The following is a 21,956-nucleotide window of genomic DNA, read 5'->3' as shown; positions in this document are numbered from 1 at the left end:
GTGCGAGTTATGCATGCTCCCTGAATGCCAGCAAAGATGGTGCTCGGGATCACCTTTGGGGTTATATACCCCCTTCTGCTCTCTCCTCTTTCCCAGCAGGGTGCCACTGAGCAGTGGGAAAGGCTCCCTGGCCGCCCAGCACCCACCCCGCTGACCCACCTTGTGCAAGCTGATCACGTGCATGGAGCCATGTTAATAGTGGCTTCATGCACCTGAGGGGCACTACGCCTTGGTTCTTCTAATCAACTGCTGCCTTATGTAAATAGTGTTTATGATGAGGAGGGGGAGTCATTTTAAAGCCTGCAAGCCTACATTTGTACCTGGGCAGCAGTCCCTGTACTCAGATGGAGCTGTACTCAAAGTCCAGTTTAGATAAAGTAGTGTAGTTGCCATATTTTTTTCCCTTGAAATGTTATTAATTTATAATGATAGAGAGATAAAAGATGCAAAGTACAAGGAATAATCAAATATTCAAATCAAAGATTATCAATATACATGTAACAGAGAAGGGAAAGGTAGGAAGGTATGGGGGGGGTCAAAGGGAAAGCAATTTATAAATAAATTCAAAACAGAACCTACAATTTACATAGAAATTGATAAACTTAATAATTAAAATTTGAAAGAACCAAAAGGCTAGGTACAAAAAATTAATCAAATATTATGGAGAGCTCTTGCTTAAAGAAAGAAAAGTTTTTAAAGGCAACCACACTTTGTCAAAATATAAGGAATTTCTAACTTTGATGGCTACAGATAATTCAAATTTGTGGATCTGTAAAACAGAATGCCACCAAAAGTGAGAATTAAGAAAGGAATTATCCTTCCAATTTGCTAAAACCATTTTTAGACCTGTAGCAATTAACGTATCATACAATTTGGAGGCATATTTATCTAAAACTGTTTCAATAACAGGCAAACCAAATAAGATGTTACTGATTGAAAGCACTTCAGATAAATGAAAAATATCAGAAATCACACACCAAATATTATTCCAAAATTTGAAGGTTTTAGAGCAATCAAAAGGAATATGATTGAAGGCTTCTATAACTGATTTACAAGACCAACACAAGTTATTATCCAAGAGACCAGCAATTTTCATTTTATGAGGAGTCCATAACGACCTGTGATGAAGAAAGAAGAGAGATTGCAAATAATTTGCAGATGCTATATATAGGTCTATTAATTTTTGGACAACAAACTCCACTGCTGATCTGTCAAGTGGCATTTCAGCTCAGATTCCCATATAGATCTTAGACTAGATTTACCACTGTAGAGTGAAGTAATCATGAACTTTTAGAAATTGGAGGCAACATGACCTTTTGATGTGATTGAAGAGACAAAATCAAAAAGAGAAGGAACAGCCAGTCTAGGGATGATAAATAAGTCTGGATGGAGTCCAAACAATGCTTCAACTGAATCCAACGGAAATATTGGGTAGAATGCAGATTGAACTGAGTTTGAAGTGCTGAGAACGGTTTCAATTTGTTATTTGAAAAAACATCTTCAACAGACCAAATGTTACTCTGAAACCATTCTTTCCATTGGTAAGGATGGTTATTTTATGGCGAATATTAGGGTTTGTACCATAAGGATGACTTCAATGAAGTGTCAGATGGAATGACCATAAGGTTGTCTAGTTTTAGTAAAGATGAAAACTCAGAGTGCGTAGCTGCCATATTAATCCCATTTAAAAGTAATTACAAAACAAAGAAAAAAAAGGGCACCTTTTTTTTTAAATTGGACAAACAATACATTTTTGACTAGCTTTCGAAGGCCAGAATCTTTCTCCATAAGCTCAGACAACATGGGCAAAAGATAACAAAATATCAAGAATCCATTTGGTACTGAAAGACCACAAACAATCAAGTGAAACAAGAGGAGCAACGTGCAGGGCTTGTCAGCTGTGGCAACTCTCTCACGCTACCTCTGTGGCTGGGATCTTATAGCCAGTTAATCCGTGGTCTGCAATCTTAGTATATTAAACACCATTTCTACAAAAGCAGTAAACAGGTTTCAGCCTTCTAGATCTGCTCTTGATTCTGCTGCACCCTCCTCATCTACTCTCCCTGTAGTCCAGCAGCACGAGGCTTGTTGACAGACGGAAATGCATCAGGGAAGATGTCATCATGACCGGGCTCCCTGCCCATTGGTTGTCGCCAGGGGTGGAAGCCGGTGCAGTGGCGGCGGCGGCGCACTTCCTCTTCCGGTACAGCGCACCGGTGTTTGTGTTTTGCGTTGTGGGCAGGAGGTCGAGGGGGACATGTCGGAACAGCGCGCGGGTCTTAGCACCGCTTCTGTTCCGGCGGCGGGCGGAGGAAATACGCACAGCCTGAGCAGCTCTGCTCCCGCTGTCCCTGGGAGTACCACAAGCACTGGTTCCTCTGTAGGCTCCGCCGCCGGCCCTAGCTCTGGCTCGGCCCGGGAGGGCTGGCTCTTTAAATGGACCAACTACATTAAAGGCTATCAACGGCGCTGGTTCGTGCTCAGCAACGGCCTTCTCTCCTACTATAGGTAATAATAGCGCTGTATATAATATGCAGAGTATAGAATGGCAGGTAAGACCTGTAAAAAGCTATAGAATCTGCTCCGTGTCCTGCTTCTTGTTTGCCTATCATAGGTAACTGTATATTCGTGTTGTGGCCTTGACGTTCTAAGGTTTTGCCATGAGGTTCGGGTAAAACTTAGATCTCGTGGACTCCGCAGATCCCGCGGATCCAAAACCGCACGACCTTAAAATATCTTTGTGTGGTGCCGGCCTTGTCCCGCCCCCACGATGATGGTACTTCGCGTCTGTGTGCGCGCGACCCCTCAAAGAATGACAGCAGTCCAGGCACCCAAACAGCTTTGCAGCATTACAGGCAGCCGTGTCCCGCCCCCATTGCAGTAGTACTTCCAAGGAGGTTTGATAAAAGGAGACGTCATCATGAGCCTTTTTGGCTCATAAGCCAGTGGACGCCTGGACAGAGCTTGTCGCCATATTGAGGGACGCATATTGACAGACGCTACTGAAAACGATAGCAAACTTTTGCTGTATCAAACTTCCTTGGTTTGTCGCTCATTCTTTAGGCGTGGATAATGTGGGGGATCAAAAGGGAGTTGTGTGTGTTTGGGGGGGGGGGGGTGTTCGAAATTGCATACTATATGTGATGGATCCAGCACTGATTCACACACAAAACCACACATTCATATATCTATATTTTGTGGCTTGGTACCAATGCTCAGGACACACCTTGCCAGTCATTAACGCATACTCCCCAAATGCATGCACTTTCTCGATTTGCATACACATCCACCAGTGGATGAAATTTGAAATAATGCATATAAATAAGCAATATCATGTTAACCGGACACACTAACAGCAAGTTTAACTGTGTAGGGAACACTTTCTGTTTAGGTATATATAAGATTTTAAGAAGAGACTTGCGCAAACTGTTGCAGTAATAGATAGGACAATAAGGTATATATATAAAAAAAAGTATTCCCTCTGCAGCTCCATGTGACCCTGGGCAAGTCACTTAGCTCTCCATTGCCCCAGGTACAATATACTTAGATTGTGAGCCCATCAGGGACAGTGCAAGAGGTGGTATATTAAATTGATAAACTTAAACGTTTTATAACGTATACTTACACGCATTGTTAAAATTAGTTCTTTAGGTGGTGATGAAAGTGTAAGATATAACAAATTTTAAAATCAAAGGAAATCGATACCAAAAACCCCTGCATTAACGGGTGCATTTATCCAATAAAAAGGAAGGATTTAAATATAAAAATAGTTTTCAATGTGTTTCATTCATCCCATGCAAATTATAACAATCATGTGACAAGAAACATGCAGCACAGAACAGCTATACTATCCAGTTGGAGAGAAAATTTATCTCCTCCAATCAGCATTACATTTTGATTGATAGTACTGAAAATCAATTGGGGGGGGGCGGCGTCGGCGGCAGCAGCATGGAAGTCTAGGAACATCATGCGCCAAAGCAGCATGAAACAATATAATTCCATATGGCAGCAGAAGTGCTCCTTTAACACTATCCCAGATATGAAATGGTGATAAATCAAGCTAACCTCTCCTGACTTGTACAGCTTGAAAAGAGAAAGGAAATCATGAAAACAAACAGTCTAATTGATTGGATTATCACCATGTTGGCCACGCCGGCTTTGTTCGCCTTCGGCTGCTGTCATCTGTACGCATGGCTTTTCATGGTCCATTTAAGACTCTTTTCCCTACCCTTCCCTTCTTCCTCTGTTCCTCTACCTCCTTTCCTGTCATTGTAATTGTTTTTCACAGTTCACTGTAAACCGCTTTGGAGCTGCTTTTAGTGGCAAAAAGCGGGGTATAAATCTACTAAAAATAAATTTAAATAAATAAATAAATAACCAATTGCACTTAATCCAATCATTGTCACAGAACCAATGGAGAAAACTTCAAAAAAAGTAATCCACAAAGTCAAGTCAAGCAAAAGAAACATAGACGGTGGGTAACCTACTATTTCAGGAACCCATGATGGATATATGTACAATAAAAGGATCCAAAGTATAAGAAAGAAAAAAACAAAACGAATGGATTGAATAATAAACATGCAGATGATGGGTTAGGCATTATTCATTAAAGTCCCCCACTCTGTTCCAAACAGCTCTAGAAAATTAGCACTGGAACAGTGCGAGGAATTAAAGCCCTCATGATCAAAACTAATAGCATGCAAATTCATGTACACTATTAGTATTCATCACGGGGGTACTTCTGCAGGAGGATTGCGCCTTGGCATGCACCCAAAGCACAACCCTCCTGCAGAAGTTGTTTGACAGGTCCGGGCTGTCAAAAAAAAAAAAAAAAAAAGGCCCGGATCTGTCAAACAGGAGGTCTCAGCCCAGCACGGAAGGGGCTGGAGGTCCAGTGGACCTCGAGTCCCCCTAATCACCCCCCAAGACAGGCCCACTGGCTGCCTCCCTCCCCCCATCCTCTGGACAAGAGGGCACATGGGGGCTAGAGGTCTGTTGAACCTCTAGCCTCCCTGACACAAAAAATAACTCCCTGGTGGCCCAGTGGGCAACATGCCCCTACCTCCCCACCCGCCCTGGTGGTCTATCAGACCCCACGCCCCCCTGTACCTTGTAGTGACAGAGGAGGGAGTAGCACACTCTCCTCCTTCCAGTGCCGCCTCCAAAACGGCAGCTCCCTGCCTTTAACAGCGCATCTTGGGATGCTCTGGGTGGGGCTTTCTCACCATATAAGGGAGTTTCCCACCATATAAGGTAGACATAAATTATATACTGTGTAGCAGAAGGAAAAATTGAATGTAAACCATAACAGTTTATTCCATCAAGCCCAGAAAAGAGGTGCCCAAAAAAGAGTATCTCCAGGGTGTGCATTCCTGTAGCTAGATTAATCATTCAATTACAGCAATCCTCCAAATTTTATCTAACCAAAAATGTTTGGGTAAAATTGGGTCTTTCCATTTCTATGCAATGCAGATTTTGGCAATAAGTAGCAAGCCAGTGCCTTTTCTTGCACAGAGAGACCTAACACTATAGTTGCTTATCTATGTTCTCTGTATATTTTTAACAATAGTGTGGAAAAAATGTACCACAGATGTGCAAAGTTGTATTGTTTTTCCTAAAAATCATGTTGAAAAACATATTTTGCTTTGGGGAACGTGAAGAAAGTCTTCATGTAAACGAATGCTATGAGCAGAAGTACTGCAGACAACATGTTTAAGCTGAAAGGTAGTACTCTAAACGTGCATGATGTTGCCTCTAAGTTATTAAAAAAAACAAGTATAGCTAAAAAAATCTTATTTTTCTAAACAAGTGTCCAAATCTAGTAATCCAAGTAAAACTTTGTTTTCACTTGCTTCTACATTTTTGAATCGTCCTTCCACTCTCGTCCTTCAGCCAATTTATTACCTGTATTTCTTGTAAAAAAAAAAAAAAAAAAAAAAGTATCCTTGCTTAAAGCATTATGTCATCAATCTTCTTGTTCTTCTTCCCCAACTTCACCCCATCCCAATCCTACTTGTTGCCTGGAACATCGTGGTTCTTCCTGGACCACTTCTATCCTATCACTTACCCAGTTTTCTAAAACTTTCTCTACTATACACTTTACCACTTCAATTCTGGATCTTCTTCACTCAAGCTGGATAAAAATTGATAGGCACTGCCTTCTTCCATTAGTATTGCATTTAGCTAGTTCTAGTCTTTCTACTTATTCAGTCCTTTCAGTGTTGAAACATGTAATAGTCAAATCCATCTTTAAAATATCGATCCTTCATCCCCAGAAAATTATTGTCCTACTTCTAGCCTTTGCTTTCTTTCAAAATTCACTGAACATGTCATATTTGATCAGTTAGTGAGGTTTATGGATACTCCTCATATACTACACCCCCGACAGACAGGATTTCGTACCATAGTACTGAAACCACTATAACTGCATTAGCTAATGAATTACACTCGTTCCTTGATTCTGGTAAAATTGTTCTTCTAGTTTCTCTTGATCTATCTGCTGCTTTCGATCTTGTAGACCATACACTTCTTTTAGCACGTTTTCACTCCATTGGTATATCTGGTTTTGTTCTTCAGTGGTTTACTTCATTTCTTTCTGGCAGAAGTTTTCATGTCTCTACCACATCTTCTGCATCTGTGACTTTACCTTTCGAGTTCTATGTCTCCCAAGGTTCTGTTCTTTCACTATTGCTGTTTAATATTTTTCTGAGGCCTTTGGCCCTTCTATTGCAAGATTTTAATATCAAATTATTTTTTTTGCAGACGATATTCTTCTGATCTTCCCAGTTATCCCTCAGAATTGCAGTCTTGCCTGACTGCATTGTCCACATTGGTTACTTCTCATAAGATGGTACTGAATCCAGCAAAGACTGTTGCTTGTTGGATTTCTGGATTATTGAAGGTCCCCACCATTCCCCTTTGTCTGTTTAACATTTCTATTCTATTACACCTGTTCAATCTTTCTGGTATTTAGGTGTTATTATTGACAATAAGCTTTCTTTTAATTTTCACGTTTCTGCTATCATTAAGAGAGGATTTTACTGGCTGAGTTGTCTTCAATCTATTCGGCAGTTCTTAGACTCTGCTTCCCTTCACACACTCATTCATGCATTTGTTAACTCATGTCTCGATTACTGTAATTCATTTCTCTGGGGAATTTTGTCTTCTCTCCTTCATAGATTACAAACATTGCAGAACTCTGCAGCATGCTTTTTGTTTAAGGCACTGAAATATCATGTCACTTCCCCTTTTTTTCTCAGTTACATTGGCTCCCAGTACAATACAGAGATCTGTTCAAAGTGTTATGTTTAACTCGCGAAAAGTTATATCTTGGCACCCCGGCTTATGTCGCTTCTCTGGTAATACACTACACGCCCACTCATACTCTTTGTTCCGGGTGGTTCTTCCTTCAGGGTTGCACATTATGAATCTACCCGTTCCTCTTCTTTTTATTTCCTTGCTCCCTCTCTTTGGAATTCCCTCCCTCCCTATATTTGATCTGAATTATCATTTAATAAGTTTAAAGTCTTGCTAAAAACTCATTTGTTTGAAACAGCTTTTAAATCTCCACTGTGATTTTTGGGCTTCAGGGTTAGGTCTGACTATCCCAGGGGCCCAGTGCATGTTCCCAGATCTTTTACAAGTGTGTATGTATGATTCTGGATGCTGGTCTTTGATTTCCTCTCTTATTATGGTGTTCTTTTCTATTTGAATTCATTAATAATTTTTTATATTGTAAGCCACTATGACCTGCCATTTAGAAATAGCAGGATATCAAGCTTTTTAATAAACATAAACATGTGCTTCCATGCATGTGGTCATCACATTGAGCCTGCAAATAGGTGGGAAAATGTGGGATACAAATGCAATAAATAAAAAATCATGAACCAAGGGATAGAGATAATAATTTAGCGGTCCAAACATGATGCCATGAAGATCCATGACTTCTGCAGGGAATAAGTGCAGAATCCATTAATTTGGTGGGAATAGATGCTGGATCCATGACTTCTGGTGGGAAGAAGTGCAGGATCCAAGAGGATCTATGATTTATATGCTGAGAAGTACAGAATCTATGACGATCCATGACTTCTGCTGGAGAAAAAGAAAGTGCAGGATCTACGAGGGTCCATGACTTCTGGTGGGATTATGTGCAGGATTCTATCTATTCTATTTCTAGCATTTCTAGCCCGCTAATTTCCCTTAGAAATCATAGTGGGTAACTAAGTATCATTACATAGTCATATTTCAATCATTACAATGTTTCTCAAATAAAAAGGTTTCCAGAAACTGTCTAAACAAAGTGTAATCTGTAATTTCATGAAATTGAAAAGGAATGGAATTCCACAATTTAACTGCTAAATAGCTAAGGGCCCTGTTTACAAAGGCGCGCTAGTGTTAGCACGCACTGTGTAGGCGTCCACAATATTCCTATGGGTGCCTACACAGCGCATGCTAATTTTTAATGCACGATAATGAATGCTAGCGCACCTTTGTAAACAGGGCCCTAATAGAACTGTCAAAAAAGCATTTATAATGAATCTTGCTATCTGCAGGAAAAGCCAAGTTTGATGTACGAGTAGACCATTTTAACATTGGATGTGAAATTAGACAAATATAGTCCGTTGGACAGCAACCATAAAAGGTTTTGTGAACCAAACAGGCCATCTTGAAATCAATCTCTTGAATTAACTGGCAGCCAATGCAGCTCCTTAAGCAGTGATGTTACTTTTTCATATTCCGACTAAAGACTAATCTCACAGCGCAATTCTGCAGTATTTGAAGCCTTTTTAATAAGGTTTGATTGATCCCTGCATATAAAGAGTTACAATAATCTAATTGTGGCAAGATGATTCCCTACACCAACAATCTAAATTGCGCTGCGAAAAAGCGAGGACCTAATAGCTCTGAGCTGTCTTAATTTGAAAAACACTCTTTTACACAAATTATCAACTTAATGTTTCTTAAACAATTGTGTTTCTAGAATAATACCTAATACTCTTGATGATGTATCAAAAGTCAGACTTCAGTTTTAAGAATCAACTTTTGTGGAATTCTGGTCAGAAGATTTTCAAAATAGAGTAACTTAGTTTTGGCTGTATTTAACTTTAATAAATTTGAGGATGCCCAATTATGAGTTCTGGAAATGCAATCTGAAATTACAAACTCTTTAACCAAAATATCACTCAATAGAGGTAACAAAATAAAAATATTATCTACATCAGAAGCGATATAAAATAATGAAGAATTCAATAAATTTCCCAGCAAACTCATAAAAACATTTATTTATTAGGATTTGTTTACTACTTTATTGACGGAATTCACTCAAGGCACTGTTCAATAAGAATAAATCAAACATGAGCAATAGACAATTACAGCAGTAAAAACATTCAAATAACAATACAAAGTATGGCATTGCACACTACTTACAATGTCAACACAATATGTAATATAAAACATTTTAATTGACAATGTAGGGTGTAAGCAAAGATGGAACATATAGATAGGTAAAAGGAGTTAGAAAGTTGCACATAAGGTCAGAGGGATGGTTAACATATAGACAGGTAAAAGAGGAAGAGGAGTTAGAAAATAAGGTGACTAATTTAAAGGTAAAAGAGGTGATCTGTGAGGCACTCCAAAAGCAGAGCTCCATGTATTAGAAAACTTCCCATTTTTTTCTGAGACTATACTGCCTATTACTGTGGAAACCCTTAAACCATTCAAAAACTATACCAGTCATCCCCAAATCGCTCAGCCTGTTTAACAGTAGTATATGATTGACAGTATCAAAAGCGCCTGAGACATCGAACTGCAACAGGACTGAAGGAATATTTTGACTAAGCAAGTTCTTAACCTTGGTAGCCAATGTTACCAATAAAGACACGGCACTGTGCATAGATCTAAATCCATTGGAGAGTCATGGGATTGGAGGTAGTGTTCTATTGTGGATTAAAAACTGGTTAAAAGATAGAAAACGGAGAGTAGGGTTAAATGGACAGTATTCTCAATGGAGAAAGGTAGTTAGTGGGGTTCCCCAGGGCTCTGTGCTGGGACCGCTGCTTTTTAACATATTTATAAATGACCTAGAGATGGGAGTAACTAGTGAGGTAATTAAATTTGCTGATGACACAAAGTTATTCAAAGTCGTTAAATCGCGGGAGGATTGTGAAAAATTACAAGAGGACCTTACGAGACTGGGAGACTGGGCGTCTAAATGGCAGATGACATTTAATGTTAGCAAGTGTAAAGTCGTCTGTAGACCGGGAGCTGCAGTTTCACTGTGGTGTGCCCAATGGCGATGTGAAGTTGTTTAAGGTCTCCAGAAGAAGTAAGAAGGAAACACGGCTAGTGTTGGGACCAGAAATATTTTGGTAATTCATCTGTTGGAATGTTTGGAACACCTTTCATATGATGTGCAACAGTGATAGAATTGTTTGAATCTGGTCTTCCGATTCTGCTGTGAACAATTTGAAGCTGGGAATAGAGTGTTTTCGATCAAGCTACAAGTGAAATCTTTAATTTATGCTACATGGTTCTTGCACAGAAGGACTTTGGAATGACTTATGGTTAAATGTTTAACCTAATTGTGCAAAAGACAGAAGGATTTATACTACAACTGATTTAATCAATCTGATAAAGAGGGCAACGTCGGACATTATCTGTTTGGTATTTTTTGGAGTTTGTGTTTTCTGTATATTTTTTGTATTAGTATTGTATTGTTTGAAAAAGTTGAATGATAAAATATGCAAATTAAATAGTTGAACAAAGTATATGTGAAGTTTATTATTGAAAAAGTGGTAAAAAATGGTATATTAGTCAATTTAGTAGAATAATTATATGGTAGATACAAAGTAAAATTAGCCACTTGATGATCTGACCATGCTTCAATCCAATCTATATGCAATATGGAAAAGTCATAATATGAACTAGAAAAAGCAATCAGATCTAGTGAGTGTCCTCTTATATGAGTAGCACTATCCATCTTATACTAATAATGCACAAAGTCAAGAAGTTCTATAAATTTGCTCACTGATGAATCTTGCTTGTTTTTTTTTTTTTTAAATGAGTGTCATCAAAATCCAAATAAGTAAATAAATGTAAATTCAAATCTCCTACCAAAACAACATTTGGAAAAAAAATGATAAATATTTTGCATAGCACTCCAATTGGGATTCCACCTTCTGCCAAGGTGGGTGATAATAAACTAAAATCATACTGACTGAGCCCTCTAATGTGTCATCTAAAAGTTTACATATCAATATTTCTAATCCTGGTTCTACTATGGCATCTACTAATTTTAAAATTATAAAGCTTTTGTGAACAATGCCTAATCCTTCCCCTTTTTTCTGAATTTTAGGAACATGTAGCACTTTATAGCGAGGAGGACATAGATTAACTAAGACAGGGCTGTCTTTGACTTGTAACCATGCTTCAGTAATTAAAGCGGTGTGGTAGCTGTGTTAGTCCACTTTTAAAGGTAGTAAATAGAAATAAATCAAAACATAGAAAAGAAAATAAGATGATACCTTTTTTATTGGACTAACTTAATACATCTTTTGATTAGCTTTCAAAGGTAACCCTTCTTCAGATCGGAAATAAGCAAATGTTGACAAATACCAGAATATAAAGTGAAACACAGAGGCATTCCAATGTGGAAACTCAAGAGTAAAACCTTTCTTTCCAAGGGAAATATTCTGCAGCCTGGCACAGTCAATGGTGGTAAGCCACCTAGATTACTGCAATGCCATCTACGCTGGATGCAAAGAACAAGTCATTAAGAAACTCCAAACTGCCCAAAACACAGCAGCCAGACTCATATTTGGCAAAACGAAATACGAAAGCGCCAAACCCTTAAGAGAAAAACTACACTGGCTCCCACTAAAACGAATTGCGTTCAAAATTTGCACCCTGGTCCATAAAATCGTTCACGTTGAAGCCCCGATCTATATGTCAGACCTCATAGACCTGCCAACCCGGAACACAAAAAGGTCAGCACGCACATTCTTGAATCTACACTACCCCAGCTGCAAAGGACTTAAATACAAATCAACGTATGCATCCAGCTTCTACATTTATAAGCACGCAACTATGGAACGCACTACCAAATGTTATAAAAACAATGCATGACCTAACAGTCTTCCGAAAGCTACTGAAAACCAACCTGTTCAAAAAAGCATACCACAATGATCCATCCTAAATACTAGAAAACGAAACTCCACCAAAACTAGACAAAACAGAAGTCTCTACACCTGACTACTTCATTGAACACTCTGCATTGCTCACTACCATTCTACTTCTCATGCAGGATATGAGCTTTCTATTTTTGATTGTCTAACTTACTCTATAACCTACTCTATCATTTATGATCTTTAATGCAAAACTACTTTGTAATTTACCTAACTTTTATGAACTCTAATGCAGTATCACTTTGTATTTCTCAACCCTGAAACGGCGATCGCCACTCCGGCACAATGTAAGCCACATTGAGCCTGCAAATAGTTGGGAAAATGTGGGATACAAATGCAACAAATAAATAAAATAAATAAATAAAATGACAATCTCACAGGAAAAGGGAGGGGTAGGTTAGGTGAGAAACAGGGAGAGCAGAGATGTATGGCAGATAAGAAAGTGGCAAAGCAGTAGAATTTTATGGTTTATAGTGGTATAGAAAGCCCATATCTTTAAGTCCTATCTGGTGGGTGTCAAAATACTTAATCATTTTGACTTCAAAGGTGTTACGTTCCTGGATTGTCTTAAAATTTCTGTTTAGTGTTCTTACCATAACATTAATGCAATGTTCTGGTTTTGTAAAGTGCGGTGACATCCTGGTCGGCATTGGAGTGTTTAATATTGTGTCTGTGTAAATTGAGCTGTGTCTTTAGCATCTGGCTTGTTTCTCCATTTCTCCAATATAGCACCCTTCTTCACACTTTTTACATTGAACGATATATACCACATTGGAGGATTAGCATGTGAATAATCCCCTTATTCTGAATGTTTTTCCCATGTGAGTGACTGTAGGATCCTATGAAATGTGTTAGCTGGGTGGCTGGGACATTTGGCCATCTACACGTGTAATGATCGAATCACCAACTACAACAGCTGTCCTTACCCTTCCTGCCTGGGCAGAAGTTCTTGAAGACATATCCTCTGTGCAGGAGGATAGTGCATTCCCTGGTGGGCAGGTACTGGCTACAGGAGTACTTCCTACTTCACCAGGGTGGTGCTCTCCTAGGAGCCCTCCCTTCTGCATGTCAGCATAGGGGCTGCCAGACTGCAGGTGGAACTTCTCTACAACATCTCTGTAGGTCTCTTCTATACACCTCTCTGTCAAGAGAAGAGAAAAAAAAAACATAAGCCAAAAGGGGAATATTACAAACTAAGGGGCTCTTTTACCAAACAGCGGTAAAAGGAGCCCTGTGGTGGTATGGGCATATGTGTTTTCGGTGTCCTGAGGACCCCTTTTACTGTTGCCGGTAAAAGGCTTAAAAAAAAAAAAAAAAAAAGAAATGGCTGTGCGGTAAGTTAAACACTTGCCACGTGGCCATTTCCTGAGGGAGCCCTTACCGCCTGTTTAAGAGGCAGTAGTGGCTCTGGCAATAGCCCGGCGGTAGCCGATCAGCGCACAGCACTGCCCAGTTACTGCCGGGCACGTCCTCTGTGTTAGAAAATACAAAAGTATTTCCTAGTGCCCTAATTGCCAGAAGCTGGAACTACCACTGGGCTCCTGAGCGAGCCTGGCGGTAGGGCTGATTTGGCACACGGCGGTATATTACTGTCACTTCGTAAATGGGCCTCTAAATTGCTATTACTCAAAAGAGGATGAAGGAGATAAAGAGAGTAATACAATAAAAACAAGACCAGAAAGATGGGAGCTAAGACCACTACAAGCAGTGAGAGAGTCATCATGTAAGGGCTGATGGAAAAGCCTGTCTGAAAGTGTGTTTTCATATTTTTATAGTCTCTCTAATTTCTTATTTTAAACAAATATGTTTTTACAAATGTTGACCGCATCCCTGAAGTGGGCAGTATGCCAAAATGTGGCCATGCCGGGTTACTTGTTTAAACTTTTCAATAAATCACGCTGATTGCCATACTGGTGCATATTTTTCAAGCCAACTCGCCTTTTACTATGTCTTCACACAGTCAGAGTAAAATTGAGGCTACTTTTACGGCAGGGTTGAACATTAAATGTTTCAAACCGGATCCTCCTCCACCATGCAAAGGTTCTTCTAGCAAAAATGGCGCCAACCCTATTCTGGACATCACTATACAGCTAAATAACATACTAATCTGCTTACTGAAAATACCACAGTGATGAAAGAATTAAAATCTGAAGTTGTTCACCTTAATTCATTGAGCTTTACTTGATTTGAAGCTCAAAGCCCACCTCTTCAATGTTGCCTTCGGCACCTAAGCACTATACCTCTATTCAGGAAATCTAGACTGCCCCAACTTGACATTTCGTCCTTTAGATTGTAAGCTCCTTTGAGCAGGGACTGTCCTTCTTTGTTAAACTGTACAGCGCTGCGTAACCCTAGTAGCGCTCTAGAAATGTTAAGTAGTAGTGACTGATTGAGGCCAAAAGTAGAATTGGCACTGTAGAAGATGATCTGGCTCAATACCATGCTATGAAATTTTTTTTTTTTTAAATTGCAAGCTGAAATTGAAGACTCAAGTAACCACAATAGATGGAACAACCTTAAGGATTCGGGGTCTTCCGGAAGGTTCTGAAAGCACAGATATATAGGTTGTTGAAGAAGTTTTGGCAGGAATTCTGAATCTGCAAAAGTGAAGAACGGGCACATCATGTTCTGGTGCGAAAACTAAGATCTCAGAAATGGCTATGCTCTATTATGATCATTTAATGTCATACCACAAGTGATCTAGGTGGTTTAGAAACTACTATGCTTTCCCAAAGTCATGGAAATACTAAGGGCCACAAATTCTCAACCAAATTTAATGTAGTCATGGCAGCAAAATAATAATTACTGGTGACTTTTCTAAGAACTCTGTCGATAAATGTATATATTTCCTAGCGTTAAGACGAATACTGAAGGAGAGGAAGTGACATCACTGGGTAGCATGGCTGCCTAAGCGCCGAGCTCCCGCTCACTTGCAGCGTTTTTCTTGCACTCCCCCGGCACACGGTGATCTACTTTTGCTTGCCCTATACCACAGAGATGTACCTTGCACGGGCGATCTGGTGAGGCGATGCAGACTCTGGCAGAGGCAGTAGATTTATCCCAATTTGCGTTCGCGAGTGGCGCGAGCAAGAAGCACATGGCAGACTAGGAGCAGGAGGCCTTGCGTGAGCAGGAGATAATCAGAGACCGGTCATCTGGAGATATGTTCTTGACACAAGACCAGGCAGGTCCCGAAGAAGGAGTTTTCCCTGAGCTACGCTCTTGGCTACAGGAGATCCGGTCGGACCTTAAGGCAGTCCGCTCTGACTTGGCCTCTCTGGGGGCTGACCTACGAGGTGAGATTAGAGAGCTGGGACATCGGGTGGAGGAGGCCGAGGGCCGGATTGAAGAGCATGCAGAGACAATGGGGTCTATGGATTGGCAGATAACGGATATTCGCATTGGACAGCAGCAAATGGCTGATAAACTAGAAGATCTAGAGAACCGGAGCCGACGCAACAATTTGCGGTTCTGTGGTCTTCCGGAGACCCCAACCTATCAAGACAGTGAGTCAGTGGTACAACGAGTGGTTAGCTCGTTGCTTTCTGCAGTGTAATATTGGAGAGATCTCATAGAGCCCTAGGGCCGGCACGGAATAATCTTTCTAAAGATATTATTGCTTGTTTTCAAGATTTCAAGCTAATGATTTCAAATGGGACTCCTACTCTGTGGAGATCTAGCATCAGCCACCTTGAAGCACTGGGCTGACCTGAAGCCAGTCACTGCCAGGCTTCATGAGATGGGTATCCGGTACAGATGGAGACACCCATTTGCATTGGTTTTCTACAAAGATGGACACATGCACCAGGTTAAATCTGTTTCAGAAGCTCATGAAATCCTCCTTGAGGGGGACTTGACGGTGACACCATCAAACCATCAAATCCTGGCATGTCTCGGCCTGCCTTCACCTTGAGATCCCATCCTGAATGGCTGCTGGTGGGGCACAAGCGTCTGCAGCGCCAGCAATTGGCTGGCCACCTCACATGAGGGTTGAGCTGGACTACATATCAAGGTTATTTTCCATGCTGACACTGCTGGACCCCCTTTGGGGTCGTCATCCATGTATGAACGGCGTTGTTCTTGATATTGGGGCTGGTGGTTGGACCTGACTGATACTTGGGATTGTTGGTTTTATGGTGCTGGAGGATATATTCATGTTTCATAATCTTGCAATTTGTTGCTATGTGGGGGTTTGATATATTTTTTTTTATATGAAAGTGGGATGTATAATCGGTTGTGGGTGTGAGGGTCACCTTCCTTCCCTTGGGCACCTTTTCTGATATGGACGGGGTGTCATGGATATGTGGGGGTTGGATGGGGAGGGTGGGAGCAGGGGAAGGGGAGGGTAAGAGGCTTTGGGGATTGGGCGGAATGGATGAGAGGGATAGCTTAAGGGGATTGGCGGACATGTGTGATGATACGAGTCCTGAGGAGAGAATGGGGGGAGGGGGGTCTGAGGCTAGGGGGAAGCCTAACTGCTGTTAAATTTGCATTAATGTCATCCTTATCTCTATTGTTCCTCAATGCCAGGGGACTGAATACTCCTATGAAGAGACAGTTACTCTTTTTGTATTAATATGGTTAATTGTGTGTGTGTGTTTTTTTTTCTATTTACAGGATATCAATTTATATGTATATATTGATGGTGTATTGAGTTGTAAATCCCTTTTATAACCAATATTTTCAGTCCTAAATAGCAAGTCTTGAGATTTTTCCTAAAAACCTGCTAGGAATAAAACTGATGAAAACATACAGAAATATCTTGCCAAATTTTAGGAGCCTGATATTTGGCAAGAGATTTCTGTATGTTTATCTTGGTTCATTATTCAAGGATGATATACTAGATGCTATAAATATAAATATGAACAGAATAATAGACCAGGCTGCACATTTTCAAAGCAGATGGATGGCTCAAAATAGCCAAACAAAAAAAAAAACCATCTGCCAAAAAGTCCAAATCATGATTTTTAAAAGGCAAAATTTGGATGTTTTCCACAGCAGTTCATTCAAATAGCAAGGGAGCGTGTTGATGGCACGTTTTGAGCAGAAGGGAGGATCCAAAATTAGGATGTCCAACAGTAATAATGGAGTGTTAAGTAGTAGTAGTAGTAGAGTGGGAAGAAAATTCCCAAGGCAAAATACTGAATATATTTAGACCAGTTTTAATCATGTCCAGAGTACCAAAAGGTGCCTGGTTTGAGCATGACCTCTCCATCTCACCGTGGTTATTGACCCTCTCCCACCCCTCTAAGAAGTGAGTGACAGTGGATACCAGGCTCTATGACAGCTTCAGATATTATGGCCATTCCTTCTAGAGCAGCAGACAAGTGTAAGGAGTAGCCTAGTGGTCAATGCAGTGGACTTTGAACAACAGGACCCAGTTGTAACTTCTACTTTAACTCTGATTTCTGTACAAATATGTGAGCCCTCTTGGCACATAGAAATACCTACTGTACCTGAATTTTTAAGACACCTACAGGCTATTGTAGTGGTGTACCAGTAGGTTTTTATCTGTTCCCGAAGGGCTTACAATACCATTTAAAGGAATTTAAGATGGAATTTGTACCTGGGTCCTGTTTAAAGTCCATTGCACTGACCACTACTATTATTGCTACTACTACTTATCATTTCTATAGCACTACTAGACATACGCAGCGCTGTACACTCAGGATTCAATATCGTATCCTTATCCAGAGAGAGTAATGAAGAGGAGGGGTGGCAATGATTTGCATCAACGGCTTCAAGGTTAACCTGCTACACTCATTCTGCTCACCTAATCTAGAAATCATAGCATGTCAAATTAGCAACAAATCCCTAAGAGACAAAATAACCTGCATGCTCTTCTACTGCCCTGCAAGTGGCTGGCCCTGAGAGATGGAAATTTTCTATGACTTCGTCCTCAAAAACTCCTTTAGAATCCCAGTTCAACTTATTACTGGGAGACATTAACCTTCCACTTGGAAATTAAAGACGACCCCAGAGTATCTGACCTATACTCTGTTGGAAAACCTGACCTGAACTATACACCATCTCAGCTGGCAGTCACTCATTGATTTGCTAGCCTGCACAAATGGAGCACTAACAACAAGCTCAATGACTGTTTCCGATGTTAAGTGAAAACCAGTCTTCTCCAAGGACAAGCAGGCTTACATTCTTAAAAGTAGGTAGACGATCCACGTCACCTGGGAATCGGCACACTAGCTAACAAAGAAAAAATTCCAGAGCCTTCTGGGGCACGTGCCGCACCCCACTGCACATGCACGGAGCGCCTTCCTGCCCATAGCGTCTTTCTTTCCACGGGAGAAAGCAGCTGCGCTGTTTGTTGCTCCTCACACGCCCGGGAGGAACCTTAACCACGTTTCAGCACCTTTGTTTCTTGTTTTCTCCTTTTTATTTCGTTATTTAAAAAAAAAAAATTCTTTATTTTCTAGTTTATCTTTGGCCCGCATTTTCTTAATTTTTTTTTCGCATGCCCCCATTTAGGCCTGCTTGGACAGGTCTCTTCTTTTTTGTGTCTTTGTCCATTTTCAGGCAGAATTGCGACTTTTGATTTGCAGGAGCCATTTTCTCTTCCATGTCATCGAAGACTCCCAGTGGCTTCAAGTGTTGCTCCCAGTGCAACCGTACCATCTCGGGTACCGATACACTTTCTTGGTGTATTCAGTGCCTTGGGCCCGACCATAGCCCGGTAAATTGTGCCCTTTGCCTTCGTATGAAGAAAAGAACACAAATTTCCCGAGAAGCTAAACGAGAAAAGTTTTTGGAGCTTGGTCTGGTTCTTCGACATCAAGGTCAGCGGCGTTGGCGTCAACATCGAAGGAAGCATCGGCGTCAGGAATCCAGGTAGATGGCTGCTGCAAGACCCCGAGACACTGGGAGCAGTGAGGTGTTGAATGGAACTCCACTTGCCTCGAGGCCTCCTTCTATGCAGGCCCCCCCCCTCCCCGGGATCAGCCATCGTTGGACCCATGAGGATTCGATGTCTGCCTTTTTACAGCCCCGCCCTTCAACTGTGACACACCACACACAATACATCTTTCTCCAGCCCCTTTCCTCACCTATGACATATATAGACACATGCACACACACTCCACCTTCCTCCGACCTCTCCCTTCAACTGTGACATAGACACACACACACTCTCCACCTTTATCCAGCCCCTCCCCTCAACTGTGACAGAAACACACACACTCCATCTTTTTCCAGCCACTCCCCTCAACGGTGATGTAGACAAACACATACATTCCCCACCTTTCTCCAGCCCCTCCCCTCGACTGTGACATAGACACACACACACTCACCCACCCACCCAACTTCAGTGAGTGCCTTCCCCTTAGCTGTTGCATAGATACACACATGCACACACTCCACCTTTCTCCAGCCCTTCACCTTAACTTCAGCATGGACAAACACATAAACAGTCTTCACCTTTCTCCAGCCCTTCCCCTCAGCTGTGACATAGACAACCACATATACTCACTCTACCTTTCTCCAGCCCTTCTTTTCATAAGTACATAAGTATTGCCACACTGGGAAAGACCAAAGGTCCATCAAGCCCAGCATCCTGTTTCCAACAGTGGCCAATCCAGGTCACAAATACCTGGCAAGATCCTGAAAAAGTTCAATACTGCTTATCCCAGAAATAAGCAGTGGATTTTCCCCAAGTCAATTTAATAATGGTCTATGGACTTTTCCTTTAGGAAGCCATCCAGACCTTTTTAAAAACCCCGCTAAGCTAATTGCCTTTACCACATTCTTTGGCAACGAATTCCAGAGTTTAATTACACATTGAGTGAAGAAAACTTTTCTCCAATTCGTATCAAATTTACTACTTTGTAGCTTCATCACATGCTCCCTAGTCCACTCCTAGTATTTTTGGAAAGAGTAAACAAACGATTCACATCTACCCGTTCCAATCCACTCATTATTTTATAGACCTCTATCATATTTTCCCTCGGCCGTCTTTTCTCCAAGCTGAAGAGCCCTAGACACTTCAGCCTTTCCTCATAGGGAAGTCGTCCCATCCCCTTTATCATTTTCGTCACCCTTCTTTACCTTTTCTAATTCCACTATACCTTTTTTGAGATGTGGTGACCAGGATTGAACATAATATTCGAGATGTGGTCGCACCATGGACTGATACAAAAACATTTCCTCACAGCTGTATCCGGGGTGACTCCCAGGTCCACCCTGATCTTCCCAGGGCCCTCGCACCAGGTGCCCAGGGTTTCCAGGTGCTTTTTGGCTAGGATCAGGCGACCCTCAGGGGAGGAATGCTGGCTTCGGCCTAATCCCTGGTAAGCCTTTCCTCGGCTGAGAGGTGCCCAGCTCTACCACCGGCTGCCTTTCAGGTGCTGTGGAGGACTTGCAGCTCATCTGCATATTCTTTACAGCCTTCTCCAGGGTGACTCCCAGGTCCACTCAGATCCACTCAGGGCCTCCGCTCTAGATGCCCAGCGCCTGATGGCGCGCGGGGCATTTTTCTCTTTTCATTTATTTTTCTCCTAGTTACTACTTATGGCTCCAGTACACTTTTTCTTCTTGGTACTGTCCTTTCCTAATTTGTTTCTCCATCTTAAACCACTGTACACTGCAGGAACACATTGTCCACCCTCTGTATTCATCATATCACCACCTCTTTTTTCCTCTTCCTTTTTCTCAGCTCTCAACCTTCAGCATTTCCTTCCTTCCATTCATCCATCTCCTTTCTATCTGAGTACATCTTGCCTTTGTTGCTGTCGTCGTACCTCTCCTACTCTTCTCTGTACTCTCTTGCTCCTTCTTCTGCTCTCTGCTGGGGACATTAATCCCAATCCTGGTCCTCCACATCAGCTCTCATCCTATTTGTACAGGTCACACAGTGATATCTCCAATCTAATTTCTGTTCCTCTCCTCCCCCCCTCCTTCCCTGCCTTTCTGTTGCGCTCTGTGGAATGCCCGCTCTGTCTGTAACAAACCTTCCTACATCCATGACCTCTTTATCTCTCATACTCTCCATCTGCTTGCCCTAACTGAAACTTGGCTTTACCCTGAAGATTCTGCTTCAGTCACTGCCCTATGCCATGGAGGTTATCTTTTCTCTCATACTCCTTGCCCGGTTGGCCGCGGAGGTGGTGTCGGGCTGCTACTTTTACCCTCGTGTAGATTTCAACCTCCTCTTCTACCGCAGTCTCACTGTTTTTCTTCCTTCGAAGTCCACTCCATCCGTTTATTTGCTCCTCTGCCTCTCCGAGTAGCAGTCATTTATCGATCCCCTGATAAGTCCCTTTCTTCCTTTCTCACTGACTTTGATGCTTGGCTTTCCTTCTTTCTTGAACCTTCATCTCCTTCCCTCATTCTTTGCGATTTTTAACATTCATGCTAATGATCCCTCTGACTCTTATGCTTATCAGTTTCTTGCTTTAACATCCTCTTTCAATCTTCAACTGTGCTCCACTGCCCCCACTCACCAGAATGGCCACTGTCTTAATCTTATCTTCTTCTCAAACTGCTCACTCTCCAGTTTCTGTGCCTCAACTCTTCCCCTCTCTGACCATCATCTGATAACTTTCACACTTAAACACCCTCCTCCCCAGTCCCGTCCAATCTTAACCAATACATTTAGGAATCTTCAGTGTTTCAAATCTCTTCTCTACCACTATGTTATCCAAGTCTGTCAATGAGGCTGTCTCTTCCTATAATACTATTCTGTCCTCTGCTCTGGATACTCTCGCTCCTCCCATTCCCCATTCTGTAAAACGTACCAAACCCTAGGCTTGGCTGACCTCTACGTTC

At 41.5% G+C, this 21,956-nt stretch overlaps 1 protein-coding gene and 1 long non-coding RNA gene across 2 annotated transcripts in view; one reads left to right on the top strand and one right to left on the bottom strand.

Moving 5' to 3' along the window:
• The window catches only part of LOC115481430, a 48,337-nt gene extending 46,238 nt beyond the window's left edge, over positions 1-2,099 (bottom strand). Inside the window, exon 1 of the long non-coding RNA XR_003943961.1 lies at positions 1,922-2,099. This is a non-coding gene — a long non-coding RNA (uncharacterized LOC115481430). The remainder of the gene's footprint in view (positions 1-1,921) is intronic.
• Positions 2,100-2,203: 104 nt separating this feature from the next.
• Positions 2,204-21,956, top strand: part of LOC115481419 (oxysterol-binding protein 1-like) — a 194,445-nt gene continuing 174,692 nt past the window's right edge. The window contains 1 exon segment of the mRNA XM_030220510.1: positions 2,204-2,508. Coding sequence (XP_030076370.1) covers positions 2,258-2,508 — 251 coding nt within the window. The 5' untranslated portion in view covers positions 2,204-2,257.

The sequence above is a fragment of the Microcaecilia unicolor genome, chromosome 1 (assembly GCF_901765095.1).
Source record: "Microcaecilia unicolor chromosome 1, aMicUni1.1, whole genome shotgun sequence".
In the NCBI taxonomy this organism is placed as follows: Eukaryota; Metazoa; Chordata; class Amphibia; order Gymnophiona; family Siphonopidae; genus Microcaecilia; species Microcaecilia unicolor.
The sequence above is the reverse complement of the archived record's forward strand: the minus strand, read 5'-3'. Positions and strand labels throughout refer to the sequence as shown.